Source organism: Littorina saxatilis, linkage group LG5 (genome assembly GCF_037325665.1).
Source record: "Littorina saxatilis isolate snail1 linkage group LG5, US_GU_Lsax_2.0, whole genome shotgun sequence".
NCBI lineage: Eukaryota > Metazoa > Mollusca > Gastropoda > Littorinimorpha > Littorinidae > Littorina > Littorina saxatilis.
Genome location: NC_090249.1, coordinates 21,511,620 through 21,539,338, shown reverse-complemented (window position 1 = coordinate 21,539,338; position 27,719 = coordinate 21,511,620). Strand labels below are relative to the sequence as shown.

General features: G+C 40.8%; 1 protein-coding gene across 1 annotated transcript; it reads left to right on the top strand.

Annotated features, from left to right (window-relative positions):
* Window positions 1-25: 25 nt before the first annotated feature.
* On the top strand, window positions 26-27,719 carry LOC138966542 (fatty-acid amide hydrolase 1-like). The gene is made up of 18 exons (XM_070338812.1): window positions 26-112; window positions 1,345-1,566; window positions 2,216-2,335; window positions 3,015-3,071; window positions 3,670-3,759; window positions 4,280-4,351; window positions 8,393-8,454; window positions 8,851-9,057; window positions 9,382-9,422; window positions 9,891-10,015; window positions 11,633-11,758; window positions 12,891-12,991; window positions 14,290-14,386; window positions 16,350-16,393; window positions 16,664-16,703; window positions 17,372-17,483; window positions 17,860-18,008; window positions 18,762-27,719. The coding sequence occupies exons 2-18, from the start codon at window positions 1,375-1,377 to the stop codon at window positions 18,888-18,890; spliced, it is 1,764 nt and encodes a 587-aa protein (XP_070194913.1). The 5' UTR covers window positions 26-112; window positions 1,345-1,374; the 3' UTR covers window positions 18,891-27,719.

Genomic DNA, 27,719 nt, shown 5'->3' with positions numbered 1-27,719 from the left:
AGTAGTGTCCCCTGCAGCGCAAGAAACAACACTGGAAAAACAAAGTACAATCGGGTTGAAAGTCTCGTCGTCAGTAAAACACTTGCAGATCTTGCTCTCATCTCCATTGTAGGTAAACATGTTTCCTCTGTTGTTTTCTTTCGCACTGTGTACGCTGAAGCTCGCGAATAAGCGTTAGTGTGTCCACAACTTGTGCCACATCACTCCGCAGTCTCTGCATGCATGCAGTCTCAGAGTCTGCTAGTGCAGAGGTTCAGAGTCCATGGGTCACGGGTGGGGCTGACAAACAAATCGAAAAAACAAAACAATTTAAGACTCCCTCCTTTTTAAGACCTTATTTTCTCAGACTTTCTGTTTATAACCTCTGTAGGCATGCTAACGTTAAATTAACTTTAAATTAACGTTTGCGGTAAACGTTAAATTAACCTAAAAAGTTAAAGTTAAACTTAATTTGCTCATCTGGTTAATTAATGTAGGCTAATGTTAACTTTTTACGTTAATTTAACGTTAGTTTTACCAAAACAGAACCATTAAATAACATTAAATTAACATTAATTTTACGTTCTTCTTCTTCTTAGTGATAGGTAGCCAACATCAGTTAACCACTTACATAAAAAATCAAACTGCAGTGTTTATAATTTTAGTTTGGTTGATACCTAAGGCATGACTGAAAGCCCTGGGAGCTACGTGCACCTTGAAGTGTCAAGCACAGTAACTTTAAAGCTACTATCAAGTGGTAGTACAGCTGTTGGTATCTTTTCTTGTTAAATAGCATTTTACTAAGTGCATGATCAGACCATATCTTGTCATGTTTAAAATCGGTGTTGTTCCCAGGGCTCAGTCTTTTGTCATTCACACATACTATTTTATTTTGACGCAATTGTTCTGACCCCAGGCCGAATATATCTGATACATGTAGCTTTGTCAAGTGGGACACGTTCTGACACAACCATTTTTTTGCGATCAGGACATTTTGATCTATACTGGTACATGTTTTGAATCCATCAGGTCCAACTGACCCACACTGTCTTCTGTGCCTATGTGAACAACACTGTATAATTAGAAATGTAGGTATAAAATCAGCAGCTTTCTTTCCCCGTCAGTCTTACACTCAAACACACACTCAAACTTCATGACTGTTTTGAATGTTTGCCTCAGGGTGAGGAGGAAAACACTGCAGTGTGGGCGAGGCTTGTCAAATATGATCAGTATTTTTTCACTTTCAGGGGAATAGTTGTGTCAGTCTTTCAAAGAGGGCAGACAGAATTAAAACCAGCTTTTGTGAGTTTTCCCCATCTTATTTTGTGCAGTTATGTGATTATCTGTGAATTGTTTAATTTTCAGTGAATGGAATAGATCTTGCAAGACATCAGTATGCCAGAGTTGCCAGCGATTTCCGGAATAGCTGGTGGCGTTCGGAGAAAAGCAGTGACATTAGTAACAGTGTCATGTGCTATCCTGATGGCTCGATGGTACTGGCGCAACCGGCAGCTGGACAAAAAGCTTGACAAGAAACGGAAGCAGTGTCTACAGACACTTGAGAAAGTTGAGAAGGAGTTACAAAAGGTATTTGGCAATTGGCGCAGGGCTACATGCACTGGGTTTTAAAATGCAAAAAAGAAACAATTATTTAGCCATGCAAAGCTATGTCAAATCATTGTCTGTAAAAAGAAAAAAGTTATGTAGTTCAAAATATTGCAAAAAAACAAAATATTGCATACAAAAAAGAATACATTTTGTTACATTTCATTTGTTTCAAGTCACCCTCTCCAACCGCATCTCCATGGGTGGGATTCTTCTGGTGTCACGAACTGAAAACTCTGCCTGAACAATCCCTCTCAATGCGGTCAATGCGCATGCGCTAACATGGGGCGATTAATCAGGTCGTGAACAACCTAACCCTAACCCTAACCCTAACCCATGGTTCGTTCGATCAAAGTGTCGCATTTTTTAAGTCCAAGATTGGCGCATGCACATTGACCGCATTGAGAGGGATTGTTCAGCAGAGTTTTCAGTTCGTGACGCCGGTATAATTATGCCGGAAATCCGGATTCGATTATGGCATTTTTTCTCTCTTTTTTCTTTCTTTTTTGTGTGTGTGTGTGGTTCGGTTGAGGTTGGTTCATCTGGTTCTTCAGGATTCATGACATTTTGTAGTCCCACCCATGCATCTCCACCCTCCCATCCCGATGTTTACTGTAATTTTTGTGTGCAGAACAAATTACCAGCAAGACAGAAAGAGGCCATTCTGTCGTTATCTCTGTCCACACTGCAGTCAAAGCTGCGAAGTGGAGAACTCAAAGCAGTGGATGTTCTCAGAGCCTACCAGGAGCAGGTCAGTTAAAACATGAAAACAGAATCAATTTTTATTCTTGGTGAGATTTTTTTTTATGTCAGATGCAAGAGCTAGGAGCTAGAGAATTCCTTGAAGTACAATACCACATTTACATACATTTTTATACGAATGAACACAAAGACGCACACACATGTAATTGCACACACTTGATTTGCACACACACATACATGCACACACACACACACACACGCACATACTGACACGTATAAATACATGTACCGTTTCGCTGTTTCTCTTTCTCTCTCTCTCTCTCTCTCTCTCTCTCTCTCTCTCTCTCTCTCTCTCTCTCTCTCTCTCTCTCTCTCTCTCTCTCTCTCTCTCTCTGGATCTCTCTCTCCCCCCCCCCCCCCCACCAAATCACTTACTACAGAAAAGAGAGCTGCTATAGAGTTCTCTGTCCAATTCTTGTCTTTCATGAATGTGTCTTAATTGTTTTCTTTATCTTCGTTTTTTTTCTTTCTTGAATTTTATTTGATCTAAGGTGGAACTGTTTGAGTAATCCTTTTAACTGTTCATTGCTTAAAATTAATGTGTTTCAATCATCTCAGTGCCCATAGTCTAGGTCATTGGTAATGTGTGAAGGTAGGGCGAAGTTCTGATGACTGTTCCAAAACATTTCCGGTATCGGTTTTATTTAATCTTTTTCTTTCCCTTCCAGGCTCTGAAAGTGAATGTCAAGATTAATTGTCTTACAGAAGCCATCACAGATGCACAGGTATGTATGTGTTTTGAAATTTACATTTCAGTAGCTCGAGTATAGTCATTATTATGTACTGATACTGATAGTTTTTACATTTAGAATTCAGACTCGAAGCCAAACAAACTCTCTTTTTTTTATGTAGCTGAATGTGTGGTTCACATCTCACATTGGTTCACATTGGTTGCGAGTCATTCATAAATATTGTAATTCATTGGTTATTTTATGTTTAATGACACATACCAGTTAATTATTTTAACATTAGAGATTCTAGAAAAGATTCACATGCTTTCTTTTAACATATATTCAATTCTGGAGCAGGCAGTGGAACCCGGCAGTATGCATGCTATGGACTGAAAATTTAACAGGGGTGTAATTTTTGTGCCAATCTGCGCTGAATACACTTTTTCTGTCAACCTAAACACACGCAAAAATAGCCCATCACTACAATGTCCAAATTATAGACAATTCTAAGCTTGCAGACCCTCCCCACAGTAAGCTGTTTCATTTCTACTCGGTCCCATCCCTGCATTATGTTGAATAAAATAAGGAACAAGATGTTTCAATGGGCCAGTAGAACACTTCTTCAATGTTTTTTCTCTCCTTTTTTTTTTAGGAGCTAGCAGCTGCATGCGATGAAACAGGAGACAAGACACGTTTGCTGCATGGTATTCCTGTCAGCTTGAAAGAAAATATCGGGGTGAAGGTATGGGCCAGGTTTTCAAAATGTATGTTTCGTTTGGATTTAGCAGATAAAAGACAATACCTAGCATATAATGACAAGTTGTGACACCCAAAAAAGTATATTTAGGGTTGTGGGTGTGAGGTTGAATGAACTCTGTGGAGTCAGCAAGTTGTTGTGGTTGAGGGTGCTTAGAATACTCGGTACAGAAAAGGTGACTCGACAACTGTCCGCATTTTCAATCATCCCGCCATGTAGGCAGCCATACGCTGTCTTTCGAGGAGTCCCCAAGAGTGAAGACCAAAATTCCATTGGGCTAAATCTGGAAGCTGTGGGTGTTTTATATTCAGGGTGTGTTATAATCTTAGCAAGAGAAGATGTGTTGAAATCAGCCATGTAGTAAACTGTGTATTCTAGTTTGTTTTGTAACCTGATAAAATGAAGCATTTTGGGAGCAGCTCTTTCAAAGACAAAACTCAAGACTGATCTGTATTTATAAGCCTTGTGCTATTGATAGAAGGATGTGTACTGTGTGGTGTGACAGGGTTATGACAGAACTGGAGGTCTCCAAATCAACATTGGTGTTCCGTGTGACAAGGATGCTGTTATAACACAGGTAGGCTTGTCTTTTTAAATATAGGTATCATGACTTGTTTTGAAATTCTCACCCACGCACGCAAGCATGTATGCACACACACATGCACACTCCCAAACGCATGCATGCACACACATGCACGCACACATGCACACACACACACACACACACACACACACACACACACACACACACACACACACACACACACACACACACAGGCTGCACAAATTCCAGAATCAAAGCCTCAATGACAGGAAAGGGTTTGTCAGGAAAAGTTTGATTTAAAACAAAACAAGGTAGATCTGTCAGATATTATAAGCATCGAGCCAAGAGGCAGGTACTTTTGTTGTAATATCGGCATGGTACACTTAAATTATAAATTTCAATCACCCCGTCATATAGACAGCCGTACTCTGTTCTCGAATGATTTAAAAATGAAGCATCCTGGTAAAGGGATGTATAGGGGAGGAGGTTACCATAGATATACAGACACTCATCGCAGACGCCAAACAATCGCACTACAGCACCAAAATCTGTGAAACAACCTCTGCCAAAACACTCTTCTCCACAATGAATGACCTTCTTGGCTGCTCTTCTGCTTCTCCCTTGCCCAACAACATCGACCCCTCCAAACTGTCTCAAGCTTTCTCTGATTACTTCCATAACAAGATCCAAACCATCCGTGACAAACTAGACAAAATCCCACACCAAAACTCTGAAACTCCTCCTGCATTTACAGGCACTCCCTTCACACACTTTCAGCCTCTCACTCTCACTGACCTGGAGAAAGTCCTCAAAGAAATGACCTTGAAAACCTGTGACCTTGACCCTCTTCCCACACAACTCTACTCTGACTGTCTTCCTGAACTCCTCCCTTCTATTCTCAAAATCATCAACACTTCTCTGCAAACAGGCACTGTCCCCAACTCCTTTAAGACTGCTATTGTCAAACCTCTACTGAAGAAACCATCGCTTGACCCAAACACCCTCAGCAACTACCGCCCTGTCTCAAACCTTTCCTTCATTTCCAAACTCCTTGAAAGAGTCGTCCTGAAACAACTCAACTCTCACCTTCTTTGCAACAATCTTCTCTCTCCGCTTCAATCTGCCTATCGTCCTCACCACTCCACCGAAACTGCCCTTCTCAAAATCACTAATGATCTCCTCCTTGCCACTGACCAAGCTGAAATCTCTGCCATTGCACTACTTGATCTATCAGCGGCCTTTGACACAGTCGACCACAACATCCTCCTTCAACGCCTTCAGCACACCTTTGGTATCCATAGCACAGCTCTTTCTTGGTTCTCTTCTTATCTTACCGACCGCTACCAGACTGTTTCGATTGACAAACTGAACTCTGACCCCATCAGGCTTGAGTGCGGAGTCCCTCAGGGCTCAGTCCTTGGGCCTGTACTATTTACTCTCTACACTCAACCTCTTGACCACATCCTTGACCGACACAACGTTCTCCACCACTCTTTTGCCGACGACTCTCAACTTCACAACAGCTCTTCCCCTGACCAGTCTGAATCTCTTCTTTCCTCTATCTCTGACACTATCACTGACGTGCAGAATTGGATGACAGAAAACAAACTTCAGCTCAATAGCAACAAAACTGAAGCTATCCTAATAGGCACTACATCCAAACTCTCCAAAGCCACCTCCGACTCTCTTCAACTCTCTGACTCTTCTGTCCCTCTGTCTTCTGCTGTCAAAAACCTCGGAGTCACTCTAGACAACACCCTTTCCATGAAACAACACATCTCTTCTGTCTCTCGCACCTGCTACTTCCAACTCCGCCGCATCGCCACTATCCGCAAATACCTCACCACAGATGCTACCGCCAAACTGGTCACTTCCACCATTCTCTCACGTCTTGACTATTGTAACTCTCTCTTGGCGGGTCTTCCCTCTTCTTCTATCTCTCGTCTCCAACGCATTCAAAATAGCTCTGCCCGTCTTGTCCTACGAAAGAAAAAGAGAGATCATATCACCCCCCTCCTACATCAGCTCCACTGGTTGCCCGTTCCTGCCCGTATCACCTACAAAATCAACACTCTCACCTACAAATGCCTCCATGGTCTCGCCCCTGCCTATCTCTCCGACTCTCTTTCTCTCTATGTCCCTTCACGAACACTCAGATCATCTGCCGACTCCCTCAAGCTCAACATCCCCCACACCAAACTCAAAACAGCAGGTCAACGCTCATTTTCTTTCCAAGCACCTAGCCAATGGAACACACTACCTCTCCCCCTCCGCCAACAACAGTCCCTCGAATCATTCAAATCTGCACTCAAGACATTCCTTTTTTCCAAATAATCCATGCATTATACACTGCCCACCCCATCCCACCCTGAATAACTGTACATATTTTAATGTTTGATGGTGTGTGTGTGTGCTAGTGACTTTAAGTCTCCGTGTGTGTGAACGAGTGTATGTGCGCCTTGAGTCGCCTGTTGGTGAGATATGTGCGCGTTATAAATATTCGTATTATTATTATTATTATTATACAAGACCACATGGGATCACTGCTGAAGGGACATGATTGGTTCTCCCCATGCCAAATGTAACAGCTGCCTCTTTTTGCCCAACAGTTTTAAAGTCAAACCAATAACTCGCCATTATGCCTGTCTTACACTGTGCCGAATATCCTTTCGATTATGAACATGTTGTATTCGGCAAAAACAAGAGACGAATGGACAGAAAAATTATTGAAAATTTGAAGCCTTACGAATTCTTGCGAATGTTTTACGAATGGTTGCGAGTGCTTGCGAATTTCTACCAATAATTGCGAATGAAAACAAATCCATATACGAATTTCTTGCGAATTTATTACGAATGTTGCAAGTGGCCTTGGGAGTGTTGCGAGTCGAGTGCTTGCAAACACTTTACGAATAAAGCGATTACACCTATTCACATTGTTTGTAATTCTACTCTTACACTGTGCCGAATTGTCCTTGCGAATAGAATTTGCCAATAATTCGTAATAATCGGGACATGCTCGCAAGACATTCGTAAATGTTTTTAACCATTCGCCACCATTCGTCTATTGTTGCGAACATTAGCAACATGCTCCCAATATTCGCAAGGAAGGCATATTCTTCACTTGTTAACAACATATTTGCAAGCCATTTGTAATCATCGCAAGGTATTTGTAGCGCTCGCAAGGCATTCGTATCACTCGATTGCATATGCGCTTCATTTGTAAAGTGTTTGCAACCACTCGCAAGGCCACTGATCACAACATTCATAATACATTCGCAAGGATTCGTAAGGCTTCGAATTTTCAATTTTTTTTTCGTCCATTCGTATTTTTTGCCAAATACAACATGTTCATATTTGCAAGGATATTCGGCACAGTGTAAGACAGGCACAACCATTCGCAAGATGTTCACAAGGACAAGACCTAACGGTTGCGAATGCCTTGCGAGCGCTACGAATACATTGCGATGATTACGAATGGCTTGCGAATACTTATGAGTACGTTGCGAAAAAGTTTAGAATATGCTTTCCTTGCGAATATTAGGAGCATTTTGCTAATGCTCGGAACAATAGACGAATGGTGGCGAATGGTTAAGAACATTTATGAATGTCTTGCGACCATGTTCCCATCATTACGAATTAAAATTCGGCACAGTGTAAGGGTAGCATTACAGTGCTACAGGACACAACAAAATGCTCTGAGATACACCACTATCAGAATTTTAGCGATGGTAGTCGAGGGCCAGTCATGCTGAATAATTCAATGAATTGTACAAATTAATCCTTGAAAACTGAGTCTGCAGCATGAATAAATAAAGGGTTTACCATATACTTCATAATCTTGAACAATGAATCATTTTGATAACAATTAACAAGAAACAAGGATGAGAATTTGAATAGCAAACCAGGAAATAAACAGTTGCCGCGTATGATTGCTTACCATTATCATTATCATTGTGAAGTGTTTGGAGCTATTTATGGGACTTGCCCTTTAGAAAATATATTTATTATTATTTATTATTTTATGAATATGTGAATTAGATGTTATATGGTTTAAAAAAAAAAATCAATTTTCAGGTGTTAAAGAGGCATGGGGCAATTCCATTTGTTAGGACAAACATTCCTCAAGCTATGCTCAGGTAAGATGAATGATTTGAATCCTTAGGCATATAAACTGCTGTATAAACTCGTAGCTATCATACAGTTGTTGTTGTGACACATGCAGCTGTTTACTGAAACAACAATGTTGTACTGAGTGTTCTTTTTGCTCTTTTTTGCAATGAGTTTGTCGATTAATGTTATTATCTGTGATTAAGGTTGTTATCTTTGTCTGTCTAGAGCTAGGAGGGGGAACTTGGGGGGGGGGGGGGGGGGATACACCTGTTCACCAGCACCATTGTGATGTGTTTTGTGTTATAGAGGTATATTTACAATTTTATGAACAGAAAATCCAAGAAAACAAGGTTGTGAAAGGGAAGAAATCTTTGAACTTGGTCTGCAGTATACTTTTCATGACGTTCAAATTTATTTTTCAGCTACACCTGTTCGAACCCAATCTTTGGAAGCACAGCCAATCCACACAACGTATTGCACACACCTGGGGGGTCATCAGGTGGGGAAGGGGCAATCATCGGAGCAGGGGGATCCATCATTGGCATAGGGTCAGACGTTGGGGGGAGCGTCAGGGTCCCTGCATCTTTCTGTGGCTGCTGTTCGCTCAAGCCTACTCTTGGGAGGTTCAGGTGAGAGTCTGTTTGCATGGGTGAGAGTGTTGAGGGACACGCGTTATCCACCTGCAAAGAATTTCTTTCAGGTGAAATGCCAGCCGAATGCTCAGGAGTAATGTTCAATGTGGCTGGAAGTCTTTAAGATGTTTAAATTATATGCATTTTCTTTCATAATATAGAGATCCAACATTTAAACTTTCTGTCTGTCTGTGAGTTAGTGTGTGTGTCAGTGTGTGTGTGTGTGTGTGTGTGTGTGTGTGTGTGTGTGTGTGTGTGTGTTTGAATGTCTGTGTATTGGATTTAGATATTTGTATATCACAAAATGCTTTTGCTTTTCAGTAAAATGGGATTTTACACTGTGACCAAGGGGCAGACACAAAGTAAGAATGAATGTTTACTTTAGTTTTCTATGCTTTGATTATACGTTAGTAAATATATGCAATGAGACAAAGACTGCTGAAGGCACATACATGTATAGTACTCTTTCAAAAAGTTCACATTCAACTTTGGAGAGGCTGTGTATCATGTATTATATCCTACATACGTGAGAGAGACCACCCATGACGTAGCAATATCGTCCACTTCACTAGTGGGTATATTATTGCTTCCTATGAAGAGTGGAATTTTTTACGAAGTAATTCTGGTGTCAGTTACAAAATTAATTCAGCCAAAACAAAAAACAAAACAAAATCCCATCCTGCACACAGAGCAGCCATGATACAGAGTTTTGGTATGTGTTCAAATGGAAGGATGATCTTGTCCCAGGTAATATTCTGGAAGGATCTGTTATTACTTGCAAGGTAGTCTGCCTGGAACATATCTTTGAAAAGAAAGAATTTTGCACACAGTTTCAGGAGTACCAGGGCCAATGGCTCGGGATGTTGACAGTCTGGTAGTGCTGACGAGGGTACTGTCATCGCCAGACATGTTCGAGCTGGATGCATCCCTTCCTCCGTTGCCATTTCAACAACAGGTCAGAGACAGAAAAAGAGATAAAAAGAAAGAGAGAAGGGATGGGAGAGACGGAGAGGGTGGGAGGAATGGAGAGGGAGAGAGATAGAACTGGAGCAGGAGAGACAGAGAGAGTACGTGGGAGAGGGAGGGAGGGAGGGATCGAGCTGGATGTTCGAGTTGGATGCATTCCTTCCTCCATTGCCATTCCAACAACAGGTCAGAGAGACAGAATGAGTGACAGAAAGAGAGAAAGGAGGGACGCTCGGGGAGGGTGGAAGGAAGGGAGAGAGAGACGCAGACGCAGATAATTTATTCAATAGGCCATAGCCCCTTATGAATGGGTGTGAACAAACGGTTCACGTTGCAACTAATATAACTCATCAGGTGCAGAAAAGGTACAACATAATAACATAATAATCGCACAACACTACAGAATAAAACATATATTACACGGTCTTTAACTACGAGGTTACAACATCTCTTAATTTCAAGGCTTTATACAAATACAGGGATACATTTCTGATAACAGTTTCTTGAGGTGAGGCCAGGAGCAGGCTAAGTCTAAAAGTGCTTGGGGTTTTATAATATTTAAATGGGATAAATTTTTCTCTTAATCTGTTTAAGTATGGACAACAAAAAACAAAATGGACTTCATCTTCTTGCTTTTCTTTACAAAGGGGACACATCAACTGATCGGCATTATGTTTTTTATATCGGTTAGAATGCACAGCAATTTCTGAAATACCTAATCGAAACCTAGTCATAATAAACTTTAGATGTCTATCCATATTCAACAAAAGATAGGGTTTAATGTCATGTACAGTACAGAATGTCCGATAAACAGCAAATCTATCACTATTTTGTATATGATAATCCCACTCTTGCCATCTGCAATCGACCAACCTTTCCCTAAAAACACACAAAAAATCTTTTTCATTAACAACGCCCTGATTCAACCACACAAAACCAAAACCATACTCATACAATTTACAACAAACACTTGAGGCCCAGTTTTTTTTACCACTCTCATCCATTTTATACATTTCATATGATTTACGAGGAGAGAGAGAGAGATAGAAATGCCGAAGCAGGGGAGATATATGAGAGAAATTGAGAGAGATCGAGAGAGAGAGAGAGACAGACAGACCAACAGAGAGAGAGAAAGAGGGAGGGCGGGAGGGAGGAAAAATGGACAGAGAGAGGGATGGAGCTGGATTTTGGAGCTGGATGCATCTCTTCCTTCCTAGCCATTTCAAGAACAGGCAATTAAGAGAGAAAAAAAGAAAGAAAGGGAGAGAGAGAAGGGGAGAAAGAAAGAACAAATTGAAGAGAGAAAAAAGAAGAAAGAAAGGGAGAGAGTAGAGGGAAACGGGGAGGGAGAAAAAATTGAGGGAGAGAGTAGGAGACAGGGAGAGGGACCGCTGAAGGTAGAGAGAGGTAGAAAGTGTGTGTAACTGTAGCAGCTGTAATTGACTAAAATCATAGACAGTGTGTGTATTATAAATGCATATATGGTTTTTATTTAAATTCTCTAATATGTAATAGTAATACTGAAAATGTTCATGAAGACATCAACATGTTCCAGTGTGTCAGCAGCAAAAAAAGTTTTCCTTACCATATGTTGTTTATGTTAAAGCTGCTGAACAGCACTCACAGATTGCGAATTGGATATTACACATGGGACGGCAACTTACCGCCAGTGCCAGTGGTTTCCAGGGCTGTAAGAGAGGCCAAGAAGGTTCTGGAGGATCTTGGACATACTGTAGGTGATGGTTGTACAGTGGTACCCCTCCCTACACCCCTTCCCAAGACCCCCATCTTAATTAAGACCTCTTTTTTTTTAAGACCTTAAGACTGTTCTTAATGTCTGTAAATGTACATCCCTGTTAAGACCCCTCCCCTTTAAGACTCGATATTGTCTCAGATATTTGGAGGTCTGTCATTTTACATGAGTATGGGTTGTTGCTGTGTTCATTTTTGTCGTTTTGTTTTTTGGCTGTCATGATGGGGTGGCCGAGTGGTAACGCACTTGCGCTCGGAAGCGAGAGGTTGCGAGTTCGACCCTGGGTCAGGGCGTTAGCAATTTTCTCCCCCCTTTCCTAACCTAGGTGGTGGGTTCAAGTGCTAGTCTTTCGGATGAGACGAAAAACCGAGGTCCCTTCGTGTACACTACATAGGCATAGATAAAAATGTCCACCAAAATACCCTTGTGACTTGGAATAATTAGGCCGTGAAAAGTAGGATATGCGCCAAAATGGCTGCGATCTGCTGGCCGATGTGAATGCGTGATGTATTGTGTAAAAAAATTCCATCTCACACGGCATAAATAAATCCCTGCGCCTTGAATATGTGCGCGATATAAATTGCATAAAATAAAAATTTGAAAAAATAAATGATTCCCTGCGCTTAGAACTGTACCCACGGAATACACACGATATAAGCCTCATATTGATTGATTGATGATGATTCAGGTTGCTTTCCCTGTAAATTGTGAGGTTCTCTTGTGGAATGGTTGCCAACGATTTTGTCTTGTATCTTCTTTCAACTGTTTATTTTATTAAGTCACCAGACTTTTGATCTGAACATGTTAAAGTTTCAAATGTGCCCTTTATTGTTGGCTTCCTTGGAGGTTAGGGAAGGATTTGGGGGTCAGTAGTGTTGTTGACTCTTTGTGAAAAATCTCTTCTTGTCTCTGACAAATTTGAAAACAAGTGAAGCACACTCGTAATTACAGCAGTTGGTTGCCTCCAGTTGTAATATATGGTGTGTGTGTATGTGTGTTTGTGTGTGTGTGTGTGTGTGTGTGTGTGTGGGGCGTGCGTGCGCGCACCATCTCCCTTTTGAAAAGCTGCTTCTTTTCTAGTAAACCGTTTTTGCTGTTTTCTTTTGATTAGTTGGTGGAGTTTAGCCCCATAGACTATTCCCAGAAGTTTGCTGAGCTGTTCATTGGCACGATGCTGGGCGCCGACCAGGGACAGACGTTGAGAAGCAAAGTGTCAGTCTCCCTCTCATCTTCTCTGCTCTTGCAGATACAGTGGAACCCCCCTTTAAAGACCCCCATCCAATTTAAGACTCCCTCCCTTTTAAGACCCAGCTTTTTCAGACTTTTTGTTCATAATCTCTGTAAATGTACCCCCATTTTAAGACTCCCTCCTTTGTTAGACCTGGTTTTCTCAGATTCTTGGAGGCCTTAAAATGGGGGTTTCACTGTACGACAACATTCTACGGAACCACTAAGAAATAAAGGTAATCTTGAACTTTAGCGTGTTAAATTCATAGCTCAGAATCCAGTGACATTCTTTACTTATTTTTGATACAAATCCATGTAAGCAAGCCAAAGAACATTTGTCGTGAAATTAATTGACGGATTGAGCTTCAAACTTGCATAATTAATTAATTTGGTTGTTCAATCGACGAAAATGCACCGAAAATGGCGTACGTTGTCAACCATGGGACATCATTTACACGAAAGAGTTGTCTCCCTTGTCTGATCATACGGATAATTCCTTCTTTGACCCATGTAAACAAAATGCATTCGTACAGTTCATCGGAGTTCATTCCGTAACTTCAAAGGGATCTAAAATGACTTGTTATGATTACAAGTGCAGGTTCTACAAATTTGGAGACTTAAATGCCTCTGGATTCTGAGCTATGAATTTAACACGCTAAAGTTCAAGATTACCGAAATAAAGACAAGTCCTGCCAGAGTCAATTTAAATATGTTGTGCATTCTTTAGGCTGCTATAATGAACTCTTGACAGTTGGTTTTGCATAATTTGGTTCAGCTGATTTTTATTCTTGCATGAGAGATGGTGCCTCTGGTTTTTACATTGCTGCAGCCGGAACACAGTTGTAAAGAGCTTTTTGAAGAAATTTGAAGTAGAAATGCTTTTTTTTTTAAAACATATTTTGGCATTGTTGCTGTTAATTGCCGTTATTATTGTTGGTGTTGCTGCTTGTGATGTTGTCATTATAATTGTTGTTGCTTTTGTTGGTGATGATGTTGTTGCTGTTGCTGTTACTCTTAAATTTATCTTGCTTTTGGAGCTTTTGCTTGTTTTGCTGTATTTTTTCTTCAATAGTTTGCCAGATTATTTGTTGGCAAGATACTTGAAATTTTATATTAATCAGTTTCTTCAATTCCATCTCTACATGTGATTACTGTCTGTATTCTGTATATACATAGCTGCTGCTTGTTGCTTTTGTTTTAGTTGTTCTGCAAACAAAATTAACTTCTCCTTTCCTTCCTGTTTGTTTCATTTGGTTCAAGGTTTGCTTCATTTTCTTACACAGAAAAGGCGACTATCTTGATGGGGGACTGAAGCTTATCAAGATGACATTGTTACCTCGATGGCTGCTTTCCTTGTTGGCAAAAATGATTTCTCTCAAGGTGAGAGAATTTCCCTTCTGCAGGTTTCATCTGCATGAACATTCAGACAAATTTGGCATTGTTGATGTATAGAAATACATATCGTCGTCGACATACAATTTTGGTGTAAGTCGATTTCTACAACTTTTCAGGAGAGAGAGAAAAAACTGTTCGAACTGTTACGTCATTTTGTGGCATATTTCTCTGATCAGTAGAGTCAGTGACTGTATGGTACACATTCTTTGGTAGAGTTATGCCGTTCTGCACATAACAAAACTTACGCTATTTCTTCACGGGTGGATTTCACCACTTCCGGGTATCACATTCAGATTCTGAAAGCACCAGGTAACGGAGAATGAGTTGCTTAGTCCAAAGCGCAAAAAAAAGTCAAAATCGCCAAAAATCGACTTACGCCAAAATTGCGTGACGACGACGATAATTACAGCTGAACCCGCACACATTTGTTGAAAACACTTTTGTGTGTGTGTTAGTGGGTTATACTTCATAGAATTAAGTTGACTGACTTTTCTTCCCCAACATTCAAACTTCAGCAATAATTAATGGTTTAAAAGATTGCCAATCGAACAGTGGAGAACATATACTCAATGAAATTCCAGTAAGAAGCTTTTTTGATGTTTTCACATCCCCCGAAACCGGCGTATGGCTGCCTCAATGGCGGTGTAAAAATGGTAATATACGTAAAAGCTGTGGGAGTTTCAGCCCATGAACGAAGAAGAAGAGAGAAGATGTTTTCACAGTTCAGGTTTTGCAGTTTGCCCTATTTGAAAGCCCATGAACGAAAAAGAAGAGAGAAGATATATCATACTGCAAGGACATCTCCTTGTCTCCTTTCAGAATAGGACACTTCATGTAGGTATTTAGGTTTGATGTTTGTTGTCATTTTTACATTTAGTCAAGTTTTGACTAAATGTTTTAACGTAGAGGGGGGAATCGAGACGAGGGTCGTGGTGTATGTGCGTGTGTGTGTGTGTCTGTCTGTGTGTGTGTGTGTGTAGAGCGATTCAGACTAAACTACTGGACCGATCTTTATGAAATTTGACATGAGAGTTCCTGGGTATGAAATCCCCGAACGTTTTTTTCATTTTTTTGATAAATGTCTTTGATGACGTCATATCCGGCTTTTCGTGAAAGTTGAGGCGGCACTGTCACGCCCTCATTTTTCAACCAAATTGGTTGAAATTTTGGTCGGGTAATGTTCGACGAAGCCCGGACTTCGGTATTGCATTTCAGCGTGGTGGCTTAAAAATTAATTAATGACTTTGGTCATTAAAAATCTGAAAATTGTAAAAAAAATATGTTTTTTATAAAACGATCCAAATTTACATTTATCTTATTCTTCATCATTTGCTGATTCCAAAAACATATAAATATGTTATATTCGGATTAAAAACAAGCTCTGAAAATTAAATATATAAAAATTATTATCAAAATTAAATTTTCGAAATCAATTTAAAAACACTTTCATCTTATTCCTTGTCGGTTCCTGATTCCAAAAACATATAGATATGATATGTTTGGATTAAAAACACGCTCAGAAAGTTAAAACGAAGAGAGGTACAGAAAAGCGTGCTATCCTTCCCAGCGCAACTACTACCCCGCTCTTCTTGTCAATTTCACTGCCTATGCCGTGAGCGGTGGACTGACGATGCTACGAGTATACGGTCTTGCTGCGTTGCATTGCGTTCAGTTTCATTCTGTGAGTTCGACAGCTACTTGACTAAATGTTGTATTTTCGCCTTACGCGACTTGTTTGTTGTTGTCTGAGGTTTTCATTGTTGTATTACTTAATACAGTTGGGAGAATAGGTGAGAGACAGCATTTGTTAATGAACGCAGTGGTTTGTCTAGTTTGTGGAGAAATGCATGAAACACAAATCATGAAATGTCAATGAAGGTCGCGATCTGCTCCGACTGTGCTTCTTGTTTCATGATTGCATTGTTTTTGTTTTGTTTCTTACTTTCAGGAACCTGTCCTTAGCAGAGCAGTTGCCCATTTCAAGAAAGAAGGGTTGGTCATTTATTTGTATGTCAGTGCCTGTATCTTACATGAATGTGTATATGTGCTTGCATGTGTGCGAGCAACGTCTGTCTCTGTATGTGTGTGTCTGTGTTTCTGTGTCACTTTACAACCAAAGTTGAATATATTTAAACAGTTGCTTTGTAATTTGATGTACTTTTTTCTTTCATTCTTTTTTAATTTTTTTATTTATTTATCTTTTTTTTTTTTAATTATGCAAATCGATCCTCCTGAACAAGGCATTTTGTTCTCTCATTTCAGACGAACATATAACTGGTTCTGCCATGTGGTCAAAATACAGGTAACTCGTGATTTCCCTTTGCTAATTTATATGTATCTTATGTTTTGTTCTTCTCATATCTTTCTTAAACGTTTTTTAAGATTAATTATCTTGTCATATTGTTTTCTTATCAATCTTTGGGTCATGGTAGTGTAAAGATTACTCAGGGGAAGGCAAGTAACTGAGTAACTTTGAAATGAACTTGTACACCGTTTCCCCAAAAGATTCTTTCTCTTGCTTTGCGTTCCCATACCATACACACTACTGTGCACATGTTTAAAGCTTGAAACATATTCAGTATACGAAGCATAAGAAACAAATCTTGTTTTGCTTTGGTGATTTTTTTGGAGTTTCTATGAAAAAAATGATTTTGCAATTATATAACCTGCTTGAGTTAATGCTGGTGAGTGCATGTGTCTGCGTGCATGTGTGTGTGTGTGTGTGTTTGTATGTGTGTATGTGTGTGTGTGTGTGTGAGAGAGGGCAGGGTGGGGGGGGACTTATAGATAGAGAATTGCATGTGAACAGAAACATCCTTTTACAACTTTACTGTGTATGGTAATACTGATAAGCTTTTACGCTTTGGATGGTTTACCGTTTTCAGCAGATGTAGCCATATCATATCGACAGGGGGAAGGGGCACAAGGGGATGACAAACATGCAGTCAAACAAAATTGTTTATGTGACAGGAATACAGAGAGAAGTTCACTGAACAGTGGAAGTCTCTGGATCTAGATGCTGTCATATGTTCTGCGTTTCCTTCGCCTGCCCCTAGAACTTGCGATGTTGGACGGCTCACAAGTAAGTGGTCATAACTTTCTTTTATTAAGCATTTCATGTTGTGATCCATGAACACATGCTGCAGATTTCTCCACATCTAGAGACAGTATGTCGACAGGTTTGGCCAGAAGATACACCCCGGTATACCAAACTTTAGGGACCTGTCGACAACTGCTAGAAGACGGTTCACTTTGCCACCGCATGTGACTAAATTTAGGAGCAGGTTTTTCATGGTCAGCTTTTCCGGACAGACACAAAATAGAATGTCTGTTTCATTCCTGTCTGGGAAAAAAACTGTCATGCAATAGTCTTAACTTTTACGATACTCCACTTTTCACATATTTTTATTGACGTGTTAATCACAAAGCTTTTGCATATTTTTTTCTTGTCTGAACAGCTGGAGGTTCAAATCTAGCGCTGTACAACTTGGTCAACTTTGCGGCCGGTGTGCTGCCTGTGACGAAAGTGACCTCACAGGACGTAGCTGATGCCAACAATCCTGCTCTCTTCCCTGCCAGAACCAGCCTGGAGAGGTTGCTGAAAAAGGTGACAAGTTATGTTGAGATCTCCACAACAAAAATTTTGCATCACAGTTGTGTGCGTCTTGGAATTAAAAAATCTGTTAGATTTACATTGTTCTGCCACTAGGGGTGATGTTCAAGAAGATGCCCAACTGGGGGGAAACTATGGGCTGAGTCAGATTGGTTGAAATTGAGACTTGTTTGAGATTTTAACGAATAAGAACTAGTGCTTGCATGGGTCCCACCCAGTTAGGCCCTGTCTCATGCACACCACTCTAGTACGGTCATATCCTTGAATATACATTTCACAAGTCTTAGAGAGGTAGCTTTCAGTTTGCTGTGTTGAATAAAATCACTATTTTCAGAACCAAAAGTGTGTTTATTTTCTGGTCAGGTTGCATACATGTATACATGTGCAGACCCAGAGACGGAAGCCATGTCCCACCCCCGTGTCATCACAATGGCACGTCAAAGACCTTGGTCATTCTGCCATTAGTGCAGGTGGCTGAATACACCTAAACACGCAGACACCTGGGTAGCGCGACTCTGTTGCTGCTAGCTTTCCACTGGGAGGAAGCGACCCGAATTTCCCAGCGATGGGACACTAAAGTAATGAAAATGAAATGAAATGAATATAACAGAGTTGTATAATTATTGTTAGTCGGAAGCTCTCACATTTTGCTGAAATCTGATGTTTTGAGTGTATATTTATTACATTGCGCCAGCAACATTTCCTTCAAGCACTAACAAATGGTGTTTGTTTTGCTTGCTACGGCAGAGCTGTGACACGGAGGACTGTGTGGGACTACCGGTGGGAGTGCAGTGTGTGACGCTCCCCTTCAAGGAGGAGCTCTGTCTGCGAGTCATGAGAGAACTGGAGACAGCTGTCAACTACAGAGGGCTATAGATGGAATTTGCAAGTTGTGGCGATCACTAAGACAAACATTCACAATAAACTGATTCTGCAAATTGTGACAATCACTATAGATAGATTCTACAAATGGTGTAGATTCTACAAATGGTGTGATAACTGTAGATATGGATTCTGCAAGTTGTTATGATCACTGTAGACATGATTCTGCAAGTTGTGACAATGATCGAATGTAGTCAGATTCTGTGAGTTTAATTGTGATGATCACTGCAAACAGATTCTGCAAGTTGTTATGATCACCGTAGTCATATTCTGCGAGCTGTGATGATCACTGTAAACAGCTTCTGCAAGTTGTTATGATCACTGTAAACAGATATTCTGCAAGTTTTTATGATCACTGTACACAGATTCTGCAAGTTGTTATGATCATTGTAAACAGATTCTGCAAGTTGTTATGATCACTGTATACAGATATTCTGCAAGTTATTATGATCACTGTGAACAAATATTTTGCAAGTTGTGATGATCACTGTACACAGATTCTGCAAGTTGTTATGATCACTGTAGTCATATTTTGCGAGTTGTTATGATCACTAGTCATATTCTGCGAGTTGTTATGATCCCTGTACACAGATTCTGAAAGTTGTGATGATCACTGTAGTCATATTCTGCGTGTTGTTATGATCACTGTAAACAGATTCTGCGAGTTGTTATGATCACTGTAGTCATATTCTGCGAGTTGTTATGATCACTGTAGTCATATTCTGCGAGTTGTTATGATCACTGTAGTCATATTCTGCAAGTCGTTACGATCACTGTACACATATTCTGTAAGTTGTTATGATCACTGTAGATAGATTCTACAAATGGTGTGATCACTGTAATCGGATTCTGCAAGTTGTGATGATCACTGTAATCAGATTCTGCAAGTTGTGATGATCACCGTAAACAGATTCTGCAAGTTGTGATGATCACCGTAAACAGATTCTGCAAGTTGTGTCGTATCATTTTGCACATATTCTGCAAGTTGTGACTATCATTTTGCACAGATTCTGCAAGTTGTGACATATCATTTTACACAGATTCTGCTTGTTACTACGAGCACTGCAGTAGATTACAAGAAAACCAAGATCACAAGATTCTTGAGGCTACAGTCACCTCTGCAGACAGGTTCAGCATTGTTATCTGCGACAAAAAAAGACATCTTTGCTCTTCATGCTGTGACTCATGCACTGCGTCTTAAAAACGATTACTCTGGCTAGATCGGCCGCAACAGTGTTATGATACAAGAGTCAAACAGTGGCTGAGCAAGTTAATACCAAAAGAAGGTTTACTTTTACCAGCTTAAAGAAACAATAGATGTATCAACTTAACGCTCCTCCTCGAGTTGGTTAATCACATGGTCCAGCTTAATGTAACCGTGTGCCGTAACACTACGATCACCTCGGGAAGCGAAGTGCAATCAAACAGGATTGAAAATGTTAGGGCTAATTTCTTAGCCCTATAAAAGCTGTTATGCAAACCCGAAGGTTTCCATGAACATACAGACAATCGGAAACCACCAGACCCCATCACAAACAGAATTCCACAACTCACCGGTGTTGACTTTAAAGGCCAACAACTCGGGTGCAGAGTCTGCTGTGAAAGGAGCGGTAGCCTCCCCTGTCACAATCGCCCCCGTTTGAATGAACCTCGTCCCGAAGTTCCGAACCGGGGGACCACTGTCCATCCCAAGTTCGCAGAATGGGAACAGCACGAAAATGTTCAGTGGTCATATTATGCCATTACCTGAACATATCATGCCGAGTCCCATCCCTGCTCGCAAGCGCCAGATGTAACCGTGTGCCGTAACACTACGATCACCTCGGGAAGCGAAGTGCAATCGAACAGGATTGAAAATGTTAGGGCTAATTTCTTAGCCCTATAAAAACTGTTATGCAAACCCGAAGGTTTCCATGAACATACAGACAATCGGAAACCACCAGACCCCATCACAAACAGAATTCCACAACTCACCGGTGTTGACTTTAAAGGCCAACAACTCGGGTGCAGAGTCTGCTGTGAAAGGAGCGGTAGCCTTCCCTGTCACATTAATATAGACATGCATCACTGATGTTAAATCTTGGATGGTCGATAACAAACTCAAACTGAATGATGATAAGACTGAAGTCTTACTGTGCAAAAAGAAGAACACTACATTTCCCTCTCCCCAATCTGTTTCTGTTCAAATAGGCAATACCGACATTCTTTTCTCACCATCAGCTAGAAACCTTGGATTCACCCTTTCATCTGACATGACCCTTAACAAACATATATCTTTAGTCTGTAGAGCAGCTTATTTTGAGCTTCGTAAGATCAGCACCATTCGCCACACACTCTCCTCTCAAACAACTAACACTCTTGTCTGTGCCTTTGTTCTTTCTAAACTTGATGACTGCAACTCTCTTCTCTCTGGCTGTCCTCTGTACCTCCTGCATAAACTACAAAAAGTCCAAAACTCGGCAGCACGCCTCATTCTCAAAGCACGAAAACAAGATCACGCAACACCACTTCTTCACACACTGCACTGGTTACCTATTCAAGCCCTCATTGACTACAAACTGTCCACCCTCTGCTTTAACTTCTTTTCTGGCTCGTCTCCTGCTTACTTCTCTGAACTCCTCACCGTCTATTCTCCAGCAAGACAACTCCGTGCCTCTTCTGACTGTCGCATCCTTACCATTCCACACACCAAAACCAAAACATACGGACAACGCACTTTTACTTTCTGCGCACCCACACAATGGAATTCTCTCCCCTTTCACATCCGCCACTCTCAGTCACCCCAAGCATTCAAACGAGCACTTAAAACGCACCTCTTCAAGAAATACAACCCCTGATTTTGTTTTCTCAGTCCATCAGCAGGCTACATGTAGTGTATTTGTTGTTTTAGTGATTATGTATATAAACATCTAGGACTGTTTTCAGCATTGTTGATAACATGTTCTGTTTGATTAAGGGTATTCAGCTGGTATTTCCTTGTTTTTTACTACCTATTTTATTCATGTTTTTATTACTTAGTTAGTGGAAGAATCTTTTGTAATGTATGTTTGATGGTGTATGCTTTTAATTAAGCGTTGTTGACTATGAATGTAGATGTAAATACTTGTATAACTGTGTTTTAATTTTAAATGTGTCAAGCGCAAAGAGCATAATTGTAAAGTTATGATGTTGCGCTATATAAATGCTCATTTATCCCTGAGTACGCAGTACTAGGGTCCAACAGACTTTAATTGTGTGTCTGTCTGTCTGTCTCGACTTAACAGCTTATTGCTGGGAAACTACTGGGCGCAGTTCGTTCAAAAGTTGATACACTAACTTGATAATAGGTCCGATTGATCGTATTAAAACTTCATAATGTTACCTGGGACCTAAATGCGAAATAATCCACAAAAACGACTCTTGGCGGTGGGCGCAATTCGCGGTGGGATAGAACTGCTGTTCGGCTAATAGAACAGCGTCACTGGGCCTGAGCACACGATACGCTGCGTGTGCCACTGAGTTCGCTTGCTGCGCGACCTAATTTTATGAACGAGCGAAGGGAAGCCAGCCGGCTTCATACGCGCGGTGTGTGTGTGTGTTCAAGATTTTGTGCACATGTGTTAGTGTTACTGTTTGTGTGTGTGTGGGTGTGTGTGTGTGTGCGTGTGTGTGTGTGTGCGTGTGTGTGTGTGTGTGCATGAGTCTGTACTCATGTGTGTGTGTGTGTGTGTGTGTGTGTGTGTGTGTGTGTGTGTGTGTGTGTGTGTGTAAGGAAGAGAGAAAGTGAGGGAGAGAGGGAGAGAGTGTGTGTGTGTGTGTGTGTGTGTGTGTGTGTGTGTGTGTGTGTGTGTGTGTGTGTGTGTGTGTGAATGTGTGTGTGCATGAGTTTGTGTGTGTATGAGTGTGTATATGTGTTTGTTTGTAAAGCACATCCTCGGCTCGCATGCAATGTATTTATATAGCAAAGGGAATGCCTGTAATTCACACAGAGCAATCACTTGGTCTTAAACGTACACAAGACAAAAACTTTCATACTGGGGGAGCGAACCAGTCTGAAGAGTACTCGGGTCCAGCGCGAGCGTTTTTTATTATTATTATTATTAGCATCAATTTGATAGAGAAAGCATGTCTTTTTACTTTGGTAGTGTTGTTACTGTGATTTCTGCATGCCGTTTTTTCTGTGATTCTAGATTTGTCGCTGGATTTTGATGAAGGGAATTTATTAAAACCATACAAATGAATTTATATAGGAATGACCACATGTGTTGTTGTGCCAGGCGATTTGCCAGACATAAAAACAGTCAATGTTCATGCTGCAAAGTGACTGGCTGTTGCAATAGGGAAGCTTTTTATTTGAGTCGATAGGTCCTTGCCATTGAATATGGTCAGTGTTCATTGCTGTCCCATACCTCAGTTGTCTTCCAAGCTTTCAAGCAACAGTTTTTGTGTTTGTTTACAATACACAGTGATTTGTATTGTCATGTTGCTCTTTTTCTTAACAACTTTCTAATAGGATGTTACCTGCATTACTGTATTCTGATTGTTAGTATTATTATTCAGGTCTTTTTCTACATGTTCCTTTTTGGCTTCCCGCAGTGGGGCACTGCGGTTATGAAATTAAAGGCCCCTCCTGTTTTTGGAACCGCAGGAGCTTTCTAGTTTGCTGTTAGGTAGATTTTTGGTTCCTCTTTCCTGTCATGCTCTCTTTTTCTTCATGAATTCTTTTCTTTTTTCTGCCTTCTTGCTCATTCACCTGTATTTTTTCCAAAAATCTCTTCTCTTGCCGCTTGTCTCACGATTCATGTATAGTTTAATCTGTTAGTGTTCTGATGTAAGTCCAGCAGTAGATAGGTTAAGCCTATTTTAACATACTGGAAACTGGTAATCTTCCAGTAGGTATTAATTTAGTTTTACTAAAGCCTGCTGGGACACAAGTAATGGGTTAGTGCATTTGTAAACAGGAATCGCTTGACAAGTGGCCCCCTTCATCCCCCCCTTCCTCGTCCTGATATGGCTCTGCGTAGTCGGCTGGACGTTAAGCAACAAATAAACAAACAAACCTTTTTGGCTCACGTAAGTGTAGCCTATGCGATGATAAACTTTGTCTGTCTGTGCGTGTGTGTGTGTGTGTGTGTGTGATAGAAACTTTAACATTTCCGAGTCTATGGATAAAGCTCGCATAAGAAGATTACGTCTCGGTCAAAAGTGTTTGACGTGTGTGATAGAAACTATTTGAAGACGTCACAATCATAATGACGTAAGAGGGTTAGACATCACGCAAAGGAATTACTGAAAGTCTCGGTCATTGTTATTGTGAGCGGGCCGAGACTAGTTGGCAGATCCAGGGTCTCGCTTTCTTGCACAGTTTCACCTATGCTTACTGTGTGTGTGTGTGTGTGTGTGTGTGTGTATGTGTGACGGAGTGATTGAGTTTGTGTTACTGTTTGTCGATTTCTTACGTGAGCCTTGAAGGCTTCGCCTCTTGTAATACTATGTTGCCACTCAAATGTTGGTCACACCGGCCTCCCTCGCCAGGGAGGACGTACTTGCATTATAACCCTTTCTTTTGATACATCATCTTCTTCTTCTTCTGCGTTCATGGGCTGAAACTCCCTGGTACACTCGTGTTTTTGCATGAGTGGATTTTTATGTGTCTGATCGTTTTGACAATGCCAATTAGGCAACCATATGCCGCTTTCGGAGGAAGCATGCTGGGTATTTTCGTGTTTCTATAACCCACCGAACTCTGACATGGATTACAGGATCTTTTTCGTGCGCACTTGGTCTTGTGCTTGCCTGTACAAACGAAGGGGGATAATTAAGGCACTAGCAGGTCTGCACATAAGTTGACCTGGGAGATCTCCACCTTAACCCACCAGGCGCGGCCAGGATTCGAACCCACGACCTTCCGCTTTGGAGGCCGGCGTCTTACCACTAAGCCATTGCGCCCGTCTGATCCATCATCAAGATCACTGGCTTTGTATACCTGTTATATACAATATATATGCAGAGAAAATCTGCTTTTACACTTGATACTTATACTGGGTTCGTACAGGTCATGGAAAACCTGGAAAGTCATGGAATTTGATTTTTAATTTTCCAGGCCTGGAAAGTCATGGAATTTCAATTCAAGTCATGGAAAGTCATGGAATTTAACAAAAATAAGAAAGAAAAAAAAATTAACCTTTAGCACGCCAGCGGCGATTTTCGTTGCCCAGCCATTCCCCGATTTGCGTCGCCAGCACAAGGCTTGTTCGTATGACCAACTTCTCGTTCGTATTTGCATACGAGAATAACGGTATTTTTAACGGCACTTTAGCCAAAGCGAGGCTCACTTCCTTCCGTTATCTCGTCGTGTCGTCTGCGCTGCATTTGAGTTGGTTTCGTCGAAGTTTTCTGCTTTTGTTTTTGCATCGATAAAGTACTTTAGCGCTTCGACAAGCAAGATGGAGGATGATGAGTTTGAAACTTTCTTTCGAGTTGTTTCTTGACAACAAAAAGTATGCGGAATTGGAACGAATTACCGAGGAAGATCGCAATGAACTGTGTATCGCGGTGAAAAAAATGACAGTTCGTCAAGTCACAGTGACGGTTACGAAACGGAATTTACGAAAGTGCAGATGGATACAAACAGTGGCTGGTCCAGTTTAGTGAAATGACAGGACCAGCAAACATTACCGATAATCTGACTGCGTAGCAAATGCTTGACTTGCTTGTCAAAGAGACACTGCGTAGAAACTGACTCAAATTCAGTGCAAAGCAAGCCAGTGTCAAAACTGGCAGTGACAAGACGTAAAAAGTTTGCGTGTTCGGAAATGGCGACCTGTGGACCTAGTCATGGAAAATGTTATTGAGGCTCATGGAAAGTCATGGAAAAGTCATGGAATTTTGTTTCTAAAAACCAGTGGGGACCCTGCTTATAGAAGCAATGGGTTTTGGTCAACTTTCAAGTTGGAAATTATCTTTTTTTGAAAATGTATGGAGCCAGAGCTTTGAAACGTCGCCCTCTTGAGGGTTTCAGGACCTCCAGATCGACTTGATCCAATTAGTCAGGTTGACTGCTCAAATATTAGGATTGATCCTCTAGGGGGATAAATGACAAGATTATCATAATTTTCTTGAAGTTAGAGCACAGTGTCAAGAGCTTTTTGTATGCATATGTATGTTACAAAAGGAAATTTGTTTCTGATTCACAATACGTATGACGAATGGGAGTTATATGAGCATTTGCTCTTGTTGTTGCTGTTGCTGTTTATTTGTTTTTTTCCCCCTTTGTTCTTTGTCTTTGTGCATTGCATTTAAACCAGATGTGAATTATACAGTTACATAATTATGCATTATCATGTGTAAATGGATTTGAATAATACTCAGGGACAAGGAATTACATCTCTCTCCCACTCTCTCCCTTTCTTCCTCCTCCTCTCTCTCTCTCTCACTCTCTCACTCTCTCTCTCTCTCTCTCAGTCCTGGAGATGAATAAGTACATGTAATATAAGATAGAAAGTTTACTGACAGGTAAAGTGTCTTTCTACTTTACCTTTGATGCACACACACAATTACACACGCACACACACACACGCACGCACGCACGCACACACTCACATACACACACACTCACACATACACGTATACACACACGCACACACTCACACATACACATACACGTATACACACACAAACACTCGCACACGTTAATACACACACACACACACACACACACACACACACACACACACACACACACACACACACACACACAAAACGAATCTCAGGCCTGATATATCAGTGAATCGGGGACAAATTAATCTGGTACTATCCAGCCCCGCCATGCGTAAGATGATACATGATGTGTACACAACAATGCGACCTTTCACACAAGCAACCAATGAACAGATCAAGAGTGATTGATTGTGTTTTTGTCTCGCACCAGCCAGGTCACCTCCATCTGTGAACCACAGGTTTTGGAATCCATTTGCAGAAAAAAAGAAAAACACTTAAACAAATTTTAAGATACAGCGGGACCCTTTTTTTATGACCCCCAATCAAAGGCCCCTCTTTAGTCTGTTCTTTTTTTCCAGTTTTTCTGTAAATTTGCCTCCATTTTCAGACTCCCTCCTTTTTAAAACCTGATTTTCTCAGATATTTGTAGGTCTCTTCTTCTTCCTCTTTTTCTTGTTTGTCAGAGGTCCTTTGAAGTCTTAAAAGCGAGTCACACTGTACCTACCTTCCACTGTTAACCCTCGTGTAAAACACCACGGATATGTCCTTGTGTCACATGAAATAATACCAGCCTTCAGCTTGGATACTGACCTACCACGAATCTGCCGCCTCCCTCATTTCTGTGCAGGATGGGTAATTTGTTGAAAGACAAATGTCGCCAATGTTTTACAGAGTGACTTTAGATAATACGATCTATTCATCATTGAATTTCTGTTGTGTTTAAAAGATATGTCAATCTGCAAGCTGATTTATTTTGCAGAGTGACTTTGATGAAAAAACCGATTTATTCATCATTTTTGATGAATTGATTTTGTGTCTGAAAGCTGTGTCAATCTGCAAAATTAATCAGCAAAATCTTGCTTTATGTGCAGAGCTGGAATTTTTGTTTCCTAAATTCATATTGCAGATTGACTTACAAAATTAATTCAGCACACATACAAATTCCGCTCTGAAGAGAAATCAGTGGGACTGGTGAGTTATGGTATGAGTGCAAGTGGCTAACATGTAAAAGCCTGTACTGATCTGTGGTGGTGTACATGATAGCTTACAATAGGTTGAAGGTATCTTTAACTTCTGGTTGAAATGTTTTTGTGAATTACTGAGGAAATACATTGCAGCAGGCGA